The sequence below is a fragment of the Pseudochaenichthys georgianus genome, chromosome 7 (assembly GCF_902827115.2).
Source record: "Pseudochaenichthys georgianus chromosome 7, fPseGeo1.2, whole genome shotgun sequence".
Taxonomy (NCBI): domain Eukaryota; kingdom Metazoa; phylum Chordata; class Actinopteri; order Perciformes; family Channichthyidae; genus Pseudochaenichthys; species Pseudochaenichthys georgianus.
The window spans coordinates 27496690-27517040 of NC_047509.1; the positions used below are offsets into that span (position 1 = coordinate 27496690).

A 20351-nucleotide genomic window follows, 5' to 3' on the forward strand; every position below is an offset into this window, starting at 1 on the left:
ACACAGAGGTGACTGGTATCGTACAGCACTGAAACACGGATTTGAAAACAGCAATCTAATCCATCAACGCATCTAAGCGTATATTATGGGGTGTCATCAAATGGCGTTGCCATGGCGACAGATCATTCGCTATCAAGTTAGTTCAGAAGTTTGCAGTTCGTATATTCTGCTGTAGGGCTGGGTGATTTTTTCGGTTTTAACGATTAATTTGCATTTGTACTTTCCTACGGTTTGTGAAATGGCTGAACCGAAAAATCGCGATTTTAAAACATTTCTAGACTCCGCAGATTTGTTTTGCTTTAAGGGATTCCGTAGTACAGGGGTCACCAACCTTTTTTAGGGTGAGGGCTACTTTCAAAAAATAAAACAAGTCGAGGGCTACTTTTACTCCTCTTTTTTTTGTTTTTTGCAGTGTATATATTTAGCACATTTTAACATTATTATATGCTGACCTTTAACCTTTGTGTGCTGTTTGGGTCTGTGGGACCCGTTTGCAGTGTTTACTAACAGAAAATGTTTGCAATTTAATTAATTTAACCTGCTTTATTTGGGGGGGGATCTCACCTCCTCTAGGGGGGTCCTCACCGCCTCATGAGCATGCATGGAAGATTTTCTTTTTAAATGTTTAAGTGAAATGCATCAATCTAGTGCACTTTGAGCACAACATGAATTGATGGATACAGCTCTCAACACTCACATGAAAGGGAGCTGTATTTTCAATAATCCATACATCTTTAGAATATGATCACAACCAATAACAAATCATTTAAACTTGTTTATTCTTATCTTATGTTACCTATTAGCATTCTTTCTTTTTCTTTATGCATATTTTACTAACCACTCCCCTTTTAAACTGTTTTTTTTACTGTCCTATAGTACACATTGGAATTATTTCTTACTTTATCTATATTAAATAGATAAAGGTGTGCTCTCCCTAGCTCTCTTTCTGTCCGTCTCTCTCTCCGTCTCTCTCTCTCCCTCCCTAGCTCGCTCACTCTCTCTCTCTCTCTCTCTGTCTCGCTCGCTCACAAAGGCTGTGTGCTCCTCCGTGGTGATGACGGATTGCGTTAAAAAATAATAATAAACATATTTGTAAAGTGGGGACACAAAGGTGATTTCGAAAAGTGCGGGGGACATGTCCCCAGTGGAAATTACGCCATGCGTGTGTGTGCGTCAAGTGCAATAAATATATAAGTTACAACACACAGAGTAAAACTCTGTCCCTCATGTGTTGTATAGGCTGGCATGATAGGCTGTGTTCAATGGGGCTGATGTGTAGTGTAGATTCTGCCAGAAGGAAAATCAGCGGGGAGGTGACAAATTGGTTTTCTTCCCGACTGCAACGCTGGTCCCGCAAATCAAGCAAGAACGTGATCGATATTCATTGTGGGGGTGGGGGAGGGGTGTTATAGAGTTGTAGTAAGTAGCCTAGATAGAGTTCGCTATGATTTAGGTTTTGTTTATGCATAGGGTAGATTCTTTTAATTACATTTCCTTTTTTGTTTTGCCCCTGCGGGCGACTAAGTGCCCGCGGGCACCGTGTTGGCTACCCCTGCCATAGTAGCTTACTCTCTCACTTTCCAGAACGCCACATTGCCTGTGACTACCCGAAGAGATCCTGCATTTTAGCCATGCCTCATTTCGCTCCATTTGCTTTTTCCAGCGCTGTTTTTGCAGGGGGCTGATTCTGTGAGCTGACCACGCCCCCCTGCAGGAGAGGGGAGCGTGCTTTGAGATCAGCTGCTGGGCTGTCAGAAGAGGGGGAGAAAAAGAGATCTCCGTCCTCCGTGTTTTATTCTTATAGAAGTAAGAAAATAAGTAATGGGGCAGAAACCCTCCTTTTTACGCAGCGGTCCAGACATAGACATCAAACGGCGACACATATTCAGTTGGCAGTTACTTTGGCATTAGGGCAGGGATATCTAGATACTTTCCAAGGAACTTTGACATAATGAATTGTGCTACTTTTAAAGCAAGCAACGATGTTTTCAAATCTGTAATCAAAAAGCTCCTCAAAAACACTATCGAAGCAGTTCCTGCCGTTGCTACGTTAGTTCAAACCGTAACAACGGACTACTTTTCTTAGCGAATGCATGTCAATTTAAATCAATACATAAAACTATTTTTTAAATCAATAAAATCATTTTCTAAATCCATAAAAGCATTTCAATTAATATTGGGAGTCATGTCGTTACTTTGTTGAGAATGTGGCCATAAGCAGGATAATGTGCACATTGCACATTGCATAATGTGCCTTCATGCCGATCTAGGTCCCACCGCAAAAAAAAAAAAAAACCGGCTCGTTCGCGGGCGAGAGCCGGCTCCCGTCGTTCACTTAAAAGAGCCGGCTCTTTGAGCCGGCTCGTTCGCGACCGACACATCACTACTGACAGTGTCGTCTACCTCCCAGTCAAAGCAGGACAAAATTGAAGCTGAGCTGTCATCCTATTTGTTGTCGTCTGAGACAGACCCTGATACAGACCCACTGCAGTGGTGGAAGCTACATGAAGCTAACTTCCCAAGACTGAGTAATCTGGCCAAGAAATATCTCTCCATTCCTGCCACAAGTGCCCCTTCGCTCGGAGAGGGTTTTCAGTACGGGGGGTAACATTGTAACATGCCAAAGAGCATGCCTCAAGCCAGAGGCAGTAGACAGGCTTGTCTTCCTCGCGAAAAACCTGTAGACAACTTCCTAGAAAGTTAAAGGGATGTTATTTTGTTTGAGGGTATTTTTTTATTAGTAATTTCATTATCATTTTTTATTATTTGTTGTATTTGATTTTACAAGTTTTTTCAGGGATGGCCTAAAAGAGTTTGATTTAAAAAAAATCTTTGCACATTAATGACAGCCAAGTGGCGTGGTGCTGTTTTTTATTTTATTTTTTTTATTCTTGAACAACTGATTTGTTCACATAGGCCTAGACTACTTGGTAATCTCATTTATTTGTATTGTGTTAATAAAGAAAATATGTATTTAAATGTTGCTTTGGTCTGGTTTGTTTAGAAAAAAACTGAAAAAAATCGAGGTTTAAATCGAAAATTGTCCATTAGTTAGAAAATAATCGAGATTTTATTTTTAGGCCAAATCGCCCAGCCCTATTCTGCTGCTTTTCCAAGCCTTTTTACTTTCTTTTCTTCTCTCATCACACATTCAAGCCCCCAGTGTTCATGTATCATTTCAATCTAAATTCTTCACTTTCTTCTTACACATTACATTTCAGCATAGCAGTTTAGCGTCAGATTTTCAGCATAAAGAATTCCCACTAGCAATTTCTTCAGGAATTGCATTCTCTAGTTTATGATTTTTGCTAGGTTGTGGTTAGGCTTAACTCATATCCAAATCGGTTTAAATTTCAAAGAAAATTGACTGTTCTTCAAGGGGTGTCTTTCCTACCTTCCCATACTGCATATACTGCATTTGTTTTACATTATTTATACTTATAATTCTCTAATATTTGAGCTTTGGGGGTTAGTCCTGATGACTGGCCCTTGTTCTTCAGACCTACCTGTGGCACTGTCCTGAGGGACTGCACCAGGTGGAGATGGAGAGTTGAAACTTGAACTTGAAACGTCCTCGTCTTCGTTATGTCTGTCCCGGTAAGGAGTGGAGGGCGTGGGCTGTGGAGGGGGAGGGGGTGGAAGGGGAGGGGGCCGTGGAAGGGGAGGGGGCCGTGGCGGGGGAGGCAGGGGGATTGATGTGAAGGAGGATTCGGAGAGAGCCAGGCCTCCCCAAGGCGTCATGGTGGTGTCAGAGACGAGGATGGAGGAAGGCCCCGGATGAGGGTGAGAGGAAGAGGAGGATGTCTGCTGCTGGCTGCGTTTTCTGTGATTAGCCTGATGGGGGCGCGGGAGAGCCGGGGAGGAGAGAGGGGGCTTCGCTGCTGTAAGGAAGGGGAGATTAGATGGAGAAGCTACAAAAGATAGTGTAGTTTCAATTAATTACATTCACCTAGCTATAAGCCAATTACTGTGTCAATATATTTGGCCGCTTTACTGTTATTCTGTCACAAACCCACTATCGTTTAAGCTGTTAAGACAAAAGTAAAATATGAAAACATAGCTTTTCTTTCAGTCACATGATCAGATTCCCCATTCAAAGGAATAAGATACTGGCTTGGAGCTGTTTCTGAAAAGTGCTTTACAACTGGTATAATCAATACTACTCATTTTCATTTGCTTAAGGAACGCATTTATGTAACAGTTAAGCCTATTTGGACTATTAAATTATACATTCAAATGTTGTCCAGTAGTTACTTGCAATGGAGTATCAGACACTTTGCACTTGATGCTCTTTTAACAATAACACCTAATTTACAAAAACCTTCAGGTAGGAAATGATCATAATACAATAATTCAAGCATATGCTCCAGCAGCAAAATGTAATGTAAAATGGAGAGGTTAGTGGGTCATGACTGGCTCACCTGTTGTTCTACTCCCGGATGAACCAATGAGAGGGAGCCGTTCACGTGACATCACCGATCCGGAAACCTGAGCAGAAATATGTTTTTTTATTCTGAACTCAACCTTTTACTTAATCCTTATTCTAATCACTTCAACTATATTGCTAAATGGCCATCGTGTATTGTTACTGTTACATGAGTGTAAATCTGTAAAGGAACAGAGCTTTATGCATTTCATTTGTGTTTGATTAAAGCACCATATCAAGCATTTTATCATAAGATCATGATACTAAATGCAACATTTAGCTTATCTGTGAGTGACAGTTTGAAAAAGGACTTGAAGAAAGGTCAGAAGAGAGAGTGGGTGTTTACCTCTTCGATGGGTGTCACTCCTGCGGACCCTTACTCCTCCTGTAGTTCTCCTGGGTCAACATAAGCATACAGGGACGAATTCCACCGATAGTTTTTTAAGCTTGCTTCCAAAAGTCTCTCTCCACATATGTTTGAAGACTGCAGATGGTGGTTTAAATCATAGAGTATTTCTGTTGAAACATTAAATGTATCCCAGACACACGTCCTGTTCTTTTAGTGTCTTCCTCTCTGTCTCATCTTTCACTTCCTCACTCATCAACCAGTCCTCTCCTTCATTTTCCTCAGCCTCCTCTCTCCTCTGTTGTGAGCCAACAGACAAATGCTGAGAGCAGCAGTTGCCTTCTCCATTTCTGTCTCCCCCCTTTTACTCCCTCCTCACCTCTACCTTATCAACACTCTCCCTCCACTATTTCTCTCACCCCTTCTTCTCCAATTAAGTGACAGTGGTGGTTATAAAGGTCCTTTTTCTTCCTTTCTCCTTTTTACTTAACTTCTCCCTAACTGCAAAAATAAATGGTGGCAGGGGCTTTCATCCCCCTTTTCATCTTCTTTCCATATTTCCCCCCCCTTATTTTTCAGGGTGACATTAGCTTCCATTCTCCCGCTCTCTTTCCTCTTTCATTCGCGCCGTGGTGAGTGGCAGGCGGTGAGATCGGTGCCCGACAAAAGGCAACGTGAGACGATGCTAAAATATTAAAATATACCTGCAGTCGGGCCCCTTCATGGGCTCTGACCCCCATCCAGACCCTCCACAGACTGACACACACACTTTGATGTCTACATTTAAATTCCAGGTGATAGTGACTCAACACACACTCCTATCCACTTTGTATGACATTTAACATGCTGCTCGTCATCTCACACTTCTACATTTGCATCCGAGACAGACACACACCAAATATGCAAATAATTAGCACACAGTCCCATATCAACCTGCCACTTAAGGAGCATTAGCATTTCATGTAACAAGACATTCAGTTTCAAAGGTGCTAAAATAGCCATTTATAAGTAACACATGTACGCAAAAACACATAAAAAGACCATTACCTTCGACCAATCAGACTCTTCTCGATCATACTCTGGACTAAAATATGTAGAAATAGAGCCCTCAATGATCCCAAAACAAAGAGTATTTCTTACTTTTTTTGCTGGATACACTAACCTGTGCATGTTCATTCATACACAGACAGTAGGGGTATAACGGTTCACAAACATTTCGGTTTGATAGGCCTACGTACCTCGGTTTTTAGGTCACGGTTCGGTACGTTTTCGGTACAGCAGAACAAATTATCACATAACATATATATATTTTTTAATTATTATTAAACTGTAAATAATGTATTCACTCAAATAAATACAAAATATAATAAAATAAACATTAAGGTGCAGCATTTCGATGAACTGAAATAATCTGTATTTGACCTTTACTGTAGGCTACTAGTACTCACAAAACATAAACTATTAGTTTTGGGGTTTTCATTATTATTAAACTGTGAATATTCACTCAAATAAATACAAAATATAATAAAATAAACATTAAGGTGCAGAATTTCGATTAACTGAAATAATCTGTAATTGAACTGTACTGTAGTACCTAAGCAGCCAGTTTGACATTAGGACTGGCTTGTCATTGTATTTTCATGTTTTTTTAAAGAAAAATTAACTTGTCCACATTGCTTGCCGAAAGGGCAGATCTGCTGGCACTAACAATGTCTCCTGCTGTGGAGAACACCCTCTCGCTAGGGACAGAGGTAGCAGATACAGCCAGGTAGCGCTTTGCTAACATGGCAACATAAGGATATTTGGCGTTTGGAATAGCTTTGGCTCGGTCTGAACTTTTTGCAAGTGGTGGAGGCTTAAATGCTAGCGGGAGTTGGATTTGCACTTCAGTCTTTTTTCTTTTGGTACCGGCAGGGGCGGTTCTAGGGGGGGCCAGTGCCCCCGTAACACTGAAAAGTTTTTTTTTTTTTTTTTTAAATGTATATTTTCTGGTACTCGGTTTGCCAAGAACCGCCACTGGGTACCGGTGATATTCACGTTCGGGTGATGCCTTTTCAAATGAGTGTGCAACTTTGATGTATTGCCAGCCGCGTAACTAATTTTAGTTGAACAATGCCGACAAACAGCTTTGGTTTGGTCCACCTGTCTTTGTCCGTCATCCTTGTACGTAACTGCGAAACCAAAATGTTCCCAAACCGGAGACTTCAATGATGTTGGAGGATTTTAAACTCCTGGTTTTTCTGTTGTGGCCAACGGGCCGGTCATAACAGCTTTTAAATTTGATAAGTAGGTCAGCTCCGTAGTCAAAACCTGCTTTTTTAAAATACGACTATTGGCCAAGACCAAGTCGTTTTTATCTTTTAAAGACCTAGAAAGGGTTATTAACGCCTTTGTTACCTCGAGGCTGCATTACTGCAACGCTCTGTATGTGGGTATGGACCAGGCGTCAATTAGACGCCTGCAGCTAGTCCAGAACGCAGCTGCACATCTTCTGACTGGTCACAAAAAGCGTGACCACATCATCACCCCCATTCTGGCCTGATTACACTGGCTTCCAATTCGGTTCAGCATTGATTTTAAATTCCTTTTATTTGTTTTCAAAGCACTAAATGAGCTGGCTCCGGCTTATATAGCAGAACTCCTCCATCGCTACACCCCAGCCAGAGCCTAACGGAGCATCCACACACTACAGCTTCAAAAAAAGCTTGGAGCTGGGTGTGTCTGAAGCTTGGGGATTTTATTCAAGCAACGCGACCAACAACCAATCACATGAATCTCCCGCCCCCGACATACAAAGCAAAAACCCCCGGGGGGATATATATATAAACTCCCCAAACAGGCGAAAACCTACCAGTTTCACCCACTGTCTCTGCCACCTCCCTCCATGCCTGGTTCCTCCGGTTTGTATACCGGTAGGTGAAGAGGGTCTGGTCATACAAAACCGGGTGATTGCTACGGCGATAGTTAGTTTCTCCTCCGACTTTTTTTGAAATATAGAAATGAACGGCGGGATATCTCTCCCAGCTTAGACGTGGTTTGATTGGCTACGGCTTCAGCTGTCAGATTTTCCAAAACGGGATTTGATTGGCTGGCGCTGACTACTCCGGCGTCAGAAGTTGAACATTGTTCCGGCCCCTACACACGGTGGCGTGCGTTGCCGCTTGGCGGTGGGCGTGTCTTGAGCTTGGGGAGTCAACGCGAGCAGCCCGACCAACAACCAACCACATGAATGTCCCGCCCCGGACATACAAAGCAAAGCATTCATGCTACATCCATGCTGGCTAAATATACTGTCTATGCTTGCTAGCTGTCCATTCAAACGAAGTACACTGGATATAAACTCCCCAAACAAGCGAAAACCTACCAGTTTCCCCCACTGTCTTTGCCACCTCCCCCCATGCCTGGCTCCTCCGGTTTGTATCCCTGTATGTTCCCTACCGCCACGATCATTTTCTCCTCCTTTTGTTGACATATGGGAAATAACTGCGGTCTGGCTCTCCCAACATACACGCGGTTTGATTGGCTACTGCTTGTACTGTCAGATTTACATACGAGGGATTTGATTGGCTGACGCCTCCGTCGAGGCGGCAAAAGTAGAACATTGCTCTACTTTTGCAGCGAGCACCTCGAGAGAAGCTACGCTTTGCTCCCGCAATGCAGTTCAGCGAATCGTGACGTCACCCCATTCAAAGTGAATGGGCAGAAGCATTGAAGCGGCAACGCACGCCGCCGTGTGTAGGGGCCGTTCAACTTCTGACGCCGGAGACGGACCGCTCTGCTACCCACAATTCAGTTCGGCGAAAAAGCGAGGCAACGTGACGTCACCCCATTGAAAGTGAATGGGCAGATTGGAGTTGTCGACGCTTCCGACGCTGTAGTGTAGACGGGCCGTTAAGGTCTGCTGACCAGCTGCTGCTGATAGGGCCTAAGACCAGGCTCAAAACCCGAGGGCACCGAGCCTTCGCAGCAGCTGGCCCCAGGCTCTGGAACACTCTACCCCTCCATGGGAGGTCGGCCCAGACCCTAGGGGTTTTAAATCCTCACTGAAGACTCACTTCTTGTCCCTGGCCTTCAAGTCAGAGCGGAGCACGACTCATGACATTTCCCTGTGTTTTGTTTTTATATTTGCTGATGTAAATTATTGTCTTTTGTTGTTATTGTAGTAAAGTGTTTTTATTACACCTACAGCACTTTGGCTCGACCAAACATCGTTTTAAAATGTGCTCTATAAATAAAACCTGATTAGATTTGATTAATCTTTCAAACACTGAGACATTCAGACTTGAGTTCTTCTTTGTTCTTACAGCAAATTGAGTCCCGAGGCTTCGAGTACACAGCTTTATTTCCTGGCCGGTGGATTATAAATAACTCGCTTTGTTTCATCCATCTTTGTGGAGTGTAGCGCTTCTCCCTGAAGGAGACCAGATGGCCCAGACTCATCAGAGACGGCTTTAATGTTCTCTGGAAGTATCCATGAAGATTAGGATGTTTCCTTCATGCTTTGTTCAAAGCAGAGACGAAGCCAGACCTGCATTTTCAGGAAATGCAGAAATGAATGTTTGTTGGTGACATTCTGGGTAAAAGTTGTTCTATTTATTAATTAATGTTTGACATGATTGTAATGTAGCCCAAAAATAACAAGAAAACTGAAATTATAAATAGACTTTATTAAAAATGTAATTTACATAGTAAATTGAATCTAATATTAAAAGTAATTGTTTTGACCGCCCTTATCTTTTGATTGCACTTATGTGGACTTTCCTTGTAAAGTCACTTTAACTCTGTGACTCTCCTTTTGGCTTTGTGCGCTCTCTGTATTTGGGACTCGTAGCAGCTGGAAGCCCTGTCCGCAGAGCAGCACCCATCCTGTCTTCTCCCTCATTTTCTCACTCCTGAAACCTCTCTCAGTGTTTCCCTGACTAACCCCATCAGTCTCTGCTTGATCACTACATTCACTAGCTGTCTCACCTGCCTTCTCCTCACTGGTTTGACACACCAGGTGACTCGTCTCACTCTCTGCTTTAACGGCTCCTGCATCCTCAGACTCACCAGCTGTTTCCTCATTACTGAATTGTGCCGCTGTCTTTTTGAATCTTGTCTGACTCGCTCTCCAAACTGAAATCTCCTGCTCAGACTCAAAGCTTGTTTTCATCTCTTTATCCCCCTCCTCTCTCAGCTGCCCCTCCCACACTGCCAGTCCTGCAGCATCTGCAACATGGGAGCACAGCGCCCCAATGTGGCTGATCCCGGTACTGCAGACCCTCCACAGGCAAACCCTCTGATCTGCAGAGGTGGAGACCAGGAGGCCGGGGCACAGGAGCTTCAGGGCAGTCAGGGGGGCCGCGTGAGCCAGCGGGGAGTGGTACTGGGAGTGGAGTTCAAGATGAAGCTGGGTTGGGGGGCTCAGGGCCTCTGAAATCTGAGAGGACACTCTGCTGCCCCCAAACTTTCTGTCTTCTGGGTAGTGCACCCTTATTGTGGACACTGTCAGCTGCCCATCATCCCCTCCGCTAGCAACCGTTACCAGGCAACCGCCCTCGTTTAGTCCTGGTTTCTCTGTCCAAACAGCCAATGAGTTGATGCCGCTCTGGTGGGCGTGGATGTGGAGGCAGGGGATTGGCTGAGTACCGGTCGATAAGAAAGAAGCATCTGTCAAATCCCACACTGCAATTCTGCCATCTGTTGCAGCGCTGAACAGCAGCCTATACCTGAGAGAGAGACGAATACAAATATGTACCTTCAGTCATTTAGGTTAAAACTGTAGTCCTATATTTGATCTGCCAGTCACTACACTTTTCTAAAATGGTTCAAAATAATACAAATATATTAAAAGAACAATAAAGGCTCCGATTCTGATTGGTTACTATAAAGCAGGATTACATCTAACTTGTAATAACAGTGTGGACATTCACCCAATCCAGGCTCAGGAGATTCAAATAAAAAGAGAATGAACATCTGCACACCTGTGGCCTTCTCCTTCCTCCAGGCTGCAGGCAGCAACACTGAGCACACAGCGCTGGTGGAAAAACGTCTCCCACAACAAATCAATCTGATGTGTGCCTTCACTGACCGAGAACAATCTGGAAAACACAGTAAAGCAGAAGAGAGTGAGGGCACAAAATAACACAAAGGTTTATAAGATTAAATCAGTTTTAAGTTTAACACATTGTTCTCTCACATTATGTTAAATACATCTCTTTTCTCAAGACATTTCTCATTTGAGAGCATTTAAACAGTTGGAAGGAAGACTTGTTACAACGTTAACTCTTTCTTCAAGCTAATAAGAGAGGGTTTAGATGTGTGGGAAACATCTTTTTTCTGTGAGAGTGACCCACCTGAGAGCTCCGTCGCTGCAGGCCATAGCCAGGAGAACACCGTCTGGCTTCTCCTCCACCACCTCCACAGACATGTACCTGAAACACACACGCCGCTGGTAAGACATAGGTAGACTAGATTTCAAAAGAAAAAGAGTATGGGGGTAAATTCAGCGGATTGTTTGGCACTCAGATATTGCACCTTCGTCCTGTAAAAATCTATGCAAACTTCAAAAAAAAATTAAGGATATATACTTGTGTTGTTAGAGAAAGTATCTGATGAAAGAAATTAAGGAGGGAGAAATCACTACGCAGACATTAGTATATATAAAAAAAAATTCAAATCTTGTGTAATTGCTTTTACATGTGTACAGAACACAACATGGACCTGCCTGGTTTCTGGGTCCATTTTCACCGTCTTGTGCCGGTTCCGCCTCTTCTCCCATTGTTCGTCCAATCGGTGACTGGCCACCTGGATCACCTGACAGGAGGGAGCCAGTCTCTGCTGGTCCCAGCCGATCGACAGCCGGTAACACTGCATCTGAGCTCTCCCCCCCGCTGACACCAGCAGGGCTGAGAGGGACTGTTTCTGGCTCTCCCCCCCCCCCTCCTGGCGCGTTACCGCTGTCACCGTGCGAATGCTTGAGATGTGGTCGGTGATAACTGAGAGAACTTTAATGCTGCCAGAGCGGGGCTGAATTGCAATGACGGTTAAGCTAGTGTCCTCTCCTCCCGTCACCACTATCTCCCAATGCCCTCCCTCTTTGAGTTCATCCATTCCCTCAGTTTCTGCCAAATCTCCAGGACTTTCAGTTTGATTCTCATTTTTGATTCCCCTTATCATCCCAAGTCTGCACATACATCCAATCCCCCTCCCATGGACACCCTCTCTCAGGCCCCACCCTCCGGCTTTTCCACCTATGCTCAGTGCCTCTCCTGGTGTCTGTGATGTCATGACAGCCCCCTGCTTGATGAAGACCAGCGCTCCGTATCCGGGCCACACCCCTTTGTGGGGTGGCCAGAGACTCCAGGAGCGATGCCCCCCACCACAAGGCACTGCAAACAGTCTCTCTTGCCTCACGGGGTCCCAAACCACAAAGTGGACACCATGAAAGCCAATTATAGCAAACCGGGCTTCTCTTCCCTTATTCTCCGTCCTTTCTTCCTCAGGTCTAAAGCTCTCTTCCTCCTCCGCCTCTTCCACAGGAATGTCGGGTTCAAGAATCAGAATCCTCTCCAGCCACTCCATGCCCTTGCAGGCCCGCTGGACTCGGAGAACCTGCAGCTGAAGTCCATCTTTGTTCTCAACACTCTTTTCTTCAGGTTTTTCGGGAGGTGTTGGATTCACTCTGAAGACCCTCACACAGCCGTCCCTGCCCGTGCTGTAGAGCAGCCCCTGGTACTCACACACTGAAGTTACACCCTGTTTCCCATGCACCCCAAACCGGCAGCTTAGTGGGTGAAGCGTTGGGTGTCTGTCCTCCACCATTTCAGTTTTTATGTCTCCACCGCTTCCATTTCCCTCCGCTTCAAGCCCTTCACCATCTGTTGGTTTCCTGCCTGTCTGCGAACTTTCAGCAATTCTTTTTCCATCTCTCATGTTTCGCTCCTGCTTTCCTCCTTCCTGAAACAAAAGCAGGGACCCTCTCCTGTCCCCACACACCCACAGCAACCCCTGTGACGAGGAGTGGAGGCACACTGCAGCTGTCAGCCAGCGTTTGGCACAGGAGGGAAGGAGGAAGGGAGGAAGGGGTTTCACACTGAGAGCCAAGGGAGAGTTCTCATCTAATTCTACCTTTACACACCAGCGAGAGACAAATCCTTCAGCTCCGGATGCTAGCAAATACATTTGTTCTTTTGCCTCATGCCAAATAAGGCTATGGATCTTCCCTGAGCCGCCTGTAAGGAGAATCCCACACTGAGGATGAGAGATGGGGAAGACATGTATGGATCCGCTGAGGTTTGCAACAGCACACAAGTTAACTTTTGCTGTTGAGTTTTTCACACTGACAGTTGTTGTTTCCATCACACAATACGATTGAAAGTCAGTAGTCCCCTGCCATACCATCTCCCACTGCCCGTCGCTGTATTGGTAAACTGTTCCGTGGTCTGTGCAAACCACAAACTTGCTCTGACTCCATGGTGCATTTGTATCCTCTTCCCCTGCTATACAGACCGCTTTAGGCAAGCCTTGACCGGTAAATCTCAGGTCTGTTAGCTTCTCTGTCGCTGCCTCCTCCGTCGTATCCATCCCCTCCTCGCTCCCTTCCACCCTCCACAACCTCACCCCTCCATCTGCCCCCCCTGTAGCAACCCATCTCTCTCCATCTGCTCTTCCCTCACTGATTGCGAGTGCACGAACCCCGCCTGCTTTGTGTCCCTTCAACGTCCGAACCACCTTGCCCTCTCCAGCCCAGTCCCACACTAAACAGGCCCCATCTTCACCGGCACTGAACACATTTCCTGGGGAGAGACGCACGGAGAATACCCTCGCCTGGTGTCCATATAGGACCCTTAAACACGACGGGTTCAAGTCCCCACACTTCCCCCCAGGTCCTCCTAAAGCACCTACACCCCAAACCCTTACACTGCGGTCGTCAGAAGCTGAGGCCAGCCATCCTTTCTCCTGGAGGTAAGAGATGCTGAAGATGACCCCGCTGTGGCCTAACAGACGTCTCTCCACTGGAGCTTTGTGCTTCGAGTTGCTACTTTCATCTCCTCCTGCTCCAGGCTTCCAGAGGACAAGTTGGTTGAAAACAGTCCCTCCCACTAAGATGGTATCATCCCAGGATTCATGTACAAGAAGGAGGGCAGAGTACAGCAGACAGCCCTCCAGACAGGAGCGCTGAAGCAGGGCATTTCCTGTCCTGATGTCCAGGAGAAGAGCACTATTATGGGCTACAGCCACACCGAGCAGGGAGTGTTTGTCTCCGGAGAGCCACCGGACGTCCAGGGCCCAGTCCTGGAGCTCCATGAGGGGACCCAGAATCTCCAAACGCAGATGTTCCCCATCCTGGAGATCCACATGGAGCCTCACCAACCTCACAGCCTTGCCTCCAAACACCACAATGTCATAGAAGTTGGGCCCCAAGATGGAGCTCCGTTCTGGGGATTCACAGAGGAGAGGAGATGTAATGGGTGAATGAACAGAAAAACAACATTAAAAAAAAGTAAGTGAGATTAAACTATTGCCAAGACTGCCATTATTGTATACATCCTGGGAGAAGGGAAACATAGAACATAATCACTAAGTGCAACAGAGGAAATGTAATATAACAGTGACTTATAAACATTGCCTCATCTGTCTTCTTACCAGCCGCAAGACTCCTAGGTCTTATTCCGTGGATTCTGTAGTTTTGGAGCACACTCAGTGAGGCACAGGCTTTTGGACGATGTTGGAGACTGTACACCGTCAAGACTGGACCCTCACCTGTCAGGAAAGGGTAACGGAAGATTTTGCTTAGTGCATCGTGGGATCCTTCATGGTGTTCAGACTTCTTTTAAAAATAGACACACACACAGCCCCCTTAGAAAGCATTAGCACAATTTCTACTAATGCATTTATAGTTTGACCTAAATAAATATACATAATAAACATAATGCACATACGAGTATATGGGAAACCCAATGATATTTCCCTTTTGTACCGCATTTATATACAACATTATACATCGATAGTGCTTCCTACCCGTCAGAAGAAATGCATCCTGAAGAAACTCCAGAGCTGTGACTGGAGATACCAAGGCTGCTGTCTCCATCTCTAAATGGTTAATAACTTTCACGAAGACACATTACCAATGGTTCCTGAAATATTCAAAGGTACAACACACTTATTAAAGACGGTAGCATCCGAAAAGATTGCAAACAAGCAGCGGGGACCACAGGCCTCTTAAATATTCAAATGTTTAAAAGTCTACGTTGAGAACAGTTGTCATTAGCTTTTCAGTTAGCAAAACAAGCTAACAGCATGAGTACTTCTTATGTTGTTTATTAAGTGCAAACCTAGAAATGTATCTTTGCTAGGTCGATATTAATACTGCTACATGATTTACTTACAAAGAGGACCAAACGCCTGAAAAAATGTGATTCAAATCTGCGTTAAAACATCTTTATTTGACTTCTCCGTCAGCAATCCAGTACCCATGTGTTTCTGAACTGTCTTCCGTGCCGCATCTAAACCAATCGGGCAACGCTAATGGGTTCCTGGACTCTGATTGGTTAGAAAGATGTACGATGTATTTGTATTGGAGAAAGCAACCCATGTGACCGACTGTCACTGAGTTGTGCTACCTTTAGGTATCTTCTGGAGAAAAAGAAAAGTTGTTCAGTAGGCTATATGTGTGGTATTTGTTTTTCTGATAATTTAATTGAAGAAGAAGAAGAAGATTCAACTTATTGTCATTACGTAGTACAGGTACTATGAAACGAAACGGTGTCCCTGCATTTGACCCATCCTAGTGTTAGGAGCAGTGGGCTGCCATTATGTACGGCGCCCGGGGAGCAGTGAAGGGGACGGTGCCTTGCTCAGGGACACCTCGGTAGCACTTGGTCTTTCCGGGACTTGAACTGGTGACCTTCCAGTTGCCAAGCCAAGTCCCTAAGGACTTCGCCAACACCGCCAATGATTACCATTATCAGAAAAAAATTATATTTAAGTAAGATTGTAAGTGTAAATACTTCATACATATGATAACTATTCATACCACAACAATACAAAACAATTGTGCTGGCACACAACAATTCACAGGAACATCTTAGGAGGTCATGTGAGTTAGCTTAATGCTCTTTTACAGATATTGGCTATTTCTATGTCAACAATTCATAGAGTTATTGCAAGTGACACCCACAGTGATTACCGAGTGGACATTGAACGCGTCAGGAGGCAGTGGTTTCTGTAGCAGTGTAGCTAACTTCAGCGTCAGCCATGCCTGGGAAATGTAAATTTCAAGAATCCTGGCTCTCTAGGGAAATGTACAAGGACTGGCTGGTTAAGGAAGTCGAGGACATTCACTTCGCCCGATGTAGGGCGTGTTGTAAATCAATCAAACTTCAGACCATGGGCGAGGCTGCTCTCACCAGCCATGCAGCGGGAGCTGGCCACAAAGCAGCGGTACGCAAGCTAGTGGAAGGTACAGTAGCTTAGCCTCAATTATATCAAGGGAAACTGCCATGAAACGCGTTTAAATATATGCAATTGTTTAATGCTGACCCTCCCTGTTTGTCCAGCCTCTTTAATATTGGGTTGTGGTGCTGCAGTTTTGTTTTTGGTGGTGGGTGTGTGTATTTGGCTGCGACAGCTGTATAGACGTGAGAGTTACAACATCTGTCTCAGGTCATTAACCACAGCTTTCCCATCGGTCATGAATTATGAGAATGCATGCATACGATTTTTGGATGACAACAATATAGCCTCGTATGGTTGTCATAAACTTCCTCTTACGTTTTAAGATTTTAAATGTAAAAATAATAAAAGTAATACTAGAGTGATGTAAAAACAGTATTTTGTCATCATTTCAATTTAAGGTTAACCTATATTTATTACCCCATTATTTTGTGATTTTCCATTATTATGAAGTTACACAAACCTGGTGTAACATTAACTTTAATTTGTTCCCTATTTGACAATTTAGTCAAATTAAGATATTTGGTCAATTTAACCCCTTTAAAAGAACATTTAAGTATTCACAAAACACCATAAATCCATTAGTTTTGCTGTTCTGTGTAAAGAGTCTGCCATCACTTAACTCAGAAAACTCTTTTTAATTGGTGTCTGAGTTTATGTTGAGCCTGCTAGTTCTCATTATAAAATGTTTCAGTGTTAAACTAACTAACGTTGATCCGAGTTTCAAACCATGGGCGTTGGGTCCTTGAATTTGATGTTAAATGAGGTGTGGGAACCCTGTCCTTGTCCTTTTTACAGCACTATTTTTTGTACTGCCTTTAATGACATGATGCTGCAGTATCAAGCTCAGTCCATCCTGATGAAATAAACCTAGAAAAAAATCCGGATTGTAACATTTCAACATTATATTTGTAATTTATCTTTACAGTAAGCTTATTTTCTACTATTACAAATACTAAAACAGGAGTGCAGTCATGATGCTGTAAGGCGCTTTGGACTAGATATGTGTGTTAGTCTGTAAATAAGCGTGTGTAGGTGTGATGTACCTGCCTTAACCAGAGGGAGGCGCTCTCTGCTTGTTTCTCTGAGACACTAACATTCAGTGCCACTGCCTCCCATTCTGTCTGTCTCTTTTTCCAATTAGGAGGCAATGTGATGCTGATCAATGCTGCTGGGCAGATAAATGGCAGCGTGAATCGGGTAAATATTTCAAGTGATTGTTTTATATTTGTTTTAGAGTTAAAGGTCTAGTTATAAAGAACATTCAAATGAACCTGGAGCAGCTCATATCAATGCACAACTATGACTCATACAATGTTCCAGCAGCGGGAAGTAATACCTTAAACCACACTTTGTTCTCTCCGCCTCAGACTGAAGACAGCAAGGAGCAAGTGGCCATCTGCCTCCAGCGGGACGCCTTGGACAGAATACCAGGCAGCAACTGGGCCGATCAGCACCACAGCCCCACTACAAACTCCACCTCCCACAATGCTGAGCTGCAGGATGCCACATTTCCTACTGCCTACTTCACAGCACCAGGTACACAGATACATCTCTGCCAGCTGCCACACTCTTTTGAATTATTATGTTTACTAATTACATTCCAATATTAACAAGAATATTACTCTTTGCTGAGAAGTATCACATAAAAAAACACTTAATGATTACCTTAAGCTTGATAGGATTGTTTGGGATAACATGACAGAGGAGGATGGAGTGTCTTTTACCCCCCTGCATTACTGTAAGGTTGTATTTTTTTTACTAAATGACAATGAAGTTGAATCAAAACTCATTTAAATATACAATGTTTTTTATTTTGTTGTGGCTGGATTTAATTTGAAGGCAGGGGTCTATTAGTTTACAATTACTGTTAAAAACAGACATTGTTGTAAATCCCCCTGTCTTTTTTGGTCTTGTGGGAGGCGGGGCTTAGCCTCCACATACCAGGCCACACCTGATCCCGTTTAAGGCCTGTAATCAGCCCTGCTCAGTCTCTCCTGCGTCTGTAGCAGCAAGCTGACCTCATGTGCTCTCTTCACAAGCTGAATATATCGATACATTATTTGAGTAAATTGTGATTATGTTTATTGATGGCTTATCCTAATCCTTATCCTGTGAAAGCAATATTTGTTGTAACAGAGTGTTGTAGCCCTTCCTGATTTCCATTTGTGTTTTATGTTCTAGCCTTAAATTCACCATCATGTAGATCAACTGTCAACTGCATGTGAAGAGAATAAATGGTTGAACTGCTCTCATCGTGGGTCCTCATACTTTGACCAGTATGCCAATGCAGAGGCACTTCAGGCAACCCTCCCTCCGACTATTCATTCCACAAACAAAGACACCTAGCCTGCTGTAGTATAGAACAAATGGTTTGCCTATCCAGTTTCTCCTTGACATCTTTCATTGACCTCATGATTTTTTCATCAAGGTGAAGGAAAGATTTCAAGGAGAATTAATTAGGAGTCAGTTAGGACGATACTAAAAGTAGCCCCTGGTTCTTGCATCACATTTTTCTCAGCCCTGTTTTAAACTTTCTGCGGTGTAAACCGCTAATAAGAAACCAGTTGTGCATTGATTGAAACAGCTACATGCATTTAATGTTGTGAAGTAATCAACACATATCTTTCACCTCTGACTTGGCAGGCACCTCCCGGCTCATCAGCCAGCGTCTCCTCCCGACAGGCGGCGAGGGGGGGGAAGAGACCCGCCGCTCGACTCAGCAGGACCCCACAGATATGTCCCGACAGGAGCACCAGCAGAGGGCCGAGGCTCTGGAGCAGCAGCAGCAGATGAAGATCCTGGAGTGGCAGAACAGGATGAAGGTGCTGGCGTGGGAGCAGGAGCTGGTGAGGGAGAGGAGGAGAGCAGCGCGGCAGGAAGAGAAGGCCTTCAGGATGAAGAAGGCGTACTACAAAGCCAAGCTAAAGAGGATGGGAGAGGATGTTCCGCCATCTTCCTCCAGCAGCAGCGATGAAGAGGAAAACACTTCTAATCAGACAGGATGAACGGATTCTATTTCTTGTATTTCTGATCAGTGCTTGTTTCATTATTGAATGCTTTTGTGTATATGCCATGAAACTGTTGCTACTTTTATACATGTATACATTTTCAGTCCCATATGCCGTGTGCCGCCCGGACATGGTATCATGCTCCCTGAAAGCGGGTGACTCCACTGTAGCAATAGCCTGCAATGGCTTTATCGTCTTTTCCCTGGCTAGCAGTCCCTTGGTTAAAATCCAGCCGCTGTTGCTGAGGTGCAGGTGCAGGTGGAGTGGCGTCGGCTGAGTCTCTGTGGTCTTAGCTACTAGCTTCGTCCCAGCATGTTGTTTTTGCAGATGTTTTAAGAGATTTGAATGACTGGTTTGGGCAGTAGATAGGCTCTTTGACCCGCCAGGACACAACTTACATTTAACAGAAACTTTCTTTTCTTTGTGCTCGACAAAAGTGAAATAGTGAGAATATCTCCAGGTGGAGAAACTAGACTTGAGCTCCGCCGCCGCCATGATAGTCTTGTTAGTAAACAACACAAACACGCCCACAGCCCGTCTCCGCATGTGACACAGGAAGTATCTAAGTACATTTACTCAAGTACTGTACTTAAGTACAGTTCTCATCTCTGTTCGCCTGGCTGTTGATTATATACAAAAACTAACGGAGTAACGCACCATGTAGTAACGGTAACTGAGTTACTGAATTTAAAAAGTAATGCATTAGAGTAGTTACTGCCAAAAATAACTGCGTTACAGTAACTTTGTAACGCGTTAGTCCCAACACTGATTATAAGAGGACTGTTAGTTGCTTTAAATTAGCAGTTCTTACACAAATACTTCTTTGCTTTTTCTGAGATAAACTGAACTAGTTGAGTACACTTCGCTTAATCTCAAATTTAAAATGAGGATCTAGACCAATAGAAAACATGTAAATGGTATATTTTTTTAAAGGCTTCTTACATATGTAAATATTTAAAAAATACCATGATCCTGTTTTGTTTAATAATCATTCATCACCATGTGTCTTAAGTATTTAACATTTTGAGATGTCCATTGTTGTTGAGGGTGATTGTAAAGAGCATTACAAAATGTATTCAGATTAAATCTAATCACGGCAGCTGTAAATGTAATGTTATTCCTAAATGGACAC

General features: G+C 44.1%; 2 protein-coding genes across 2 annotated transcripts; one reads left to right on the plus strand and one right to left on the minus strand.

Moving 5' to 3' along the window:
* Positions 1 to 9425: 9425 nt before the first annotated feature.
* Positions 9426 to 15272, minus strand: wdr6 (WD repeat domain 6). The gene is made up of 7 exons (XM_034087253.2): positions 15143 to 15272; positions 14775 to 14890; positions 14400 to 14516; positions 11479 to 14191; positions 11108 to 11185; positions 10736 to 10852; positions 9426 to 10480 (listed from the first exon to the last, which is right to left on the minus strand). Exons 2-7 carry the CDS (start codon positions 14842 to 14844, stop codon positions 9520 to 9522), a joined length of 4056 nt encoding a protein of 1351 aa, XP_033943144.1. The 5' UTR covers positions 14845 to 14890; positions 15143 to 15272; the 3' UTR covers positions 9426 to 9519.
* Positions 15273 to 15841: 569 nt separating this feature from the next.
* On the plus strand, positions 15842 to 20318 carry LOC117449525 (uncharacterized). The gene is made up of 4 exons (XM_034087256.2): positions 15842 to 16215; positions 17353 to 17408; positions 17579 to 17747; positions 18855 to 20318. Exons 1-4 carry the CDS (start codon positions 16011 to 16013, stop codon positions 19214 to 19216), a joined length of 792 nt encoding a protein of 263 aa, XP_033943147.1. The 5' UTR covers positions 15842 to 16010; the 3' UTR covers positions 19217 to 20318.
* Positions 20319 to 20351: the final 33 nt, after the last annotated feature.

Coding starts and splice junctions, on each gene's coding strand:
- wdr6 (XM_034087253.2), bottom strand. CDS start 14,844: ATGGAGACAGCAGCCTTGGTATCTCCAGTCACAGCTCTGGAGTTTCTT. Junction 14,517..14,774: donor GGATGCATTTCTTCTGACGG/GTAGGAAGCACT, acceptor CTTTCCTGACAG/GTGAGGGTCCAGTCTTGACG. Junction 10,853..11,107: donor TGCAGCGACGGAGCTCTCAG/GTGGGTCACTCT, acceptor TGTGTTTTCCAG/ATTGTTCTCGGTCAGTGAAG.
- LOC117449525 (XM_034087256.2), top strand. CDS start 16,011: ATGCCTGGGAAATGTAAATTTCAAGAATCCTGGCTCTCTAGGGAAATG. Junction 16,216..17,352: donor GGTACGCAAGCTAGTGGAAG/GTACAGTAGCTT, acceptor TTTTCCAATTAG/GAGGCAATGTGATGCTGATC. Junction 17,409..17,578: donor TAAATGGCAGCGTGAATCGG/GTAAATATTTCA, acceptor TCTCCGCCTCAG/ACTGAAGACAGCAAGGAGCA.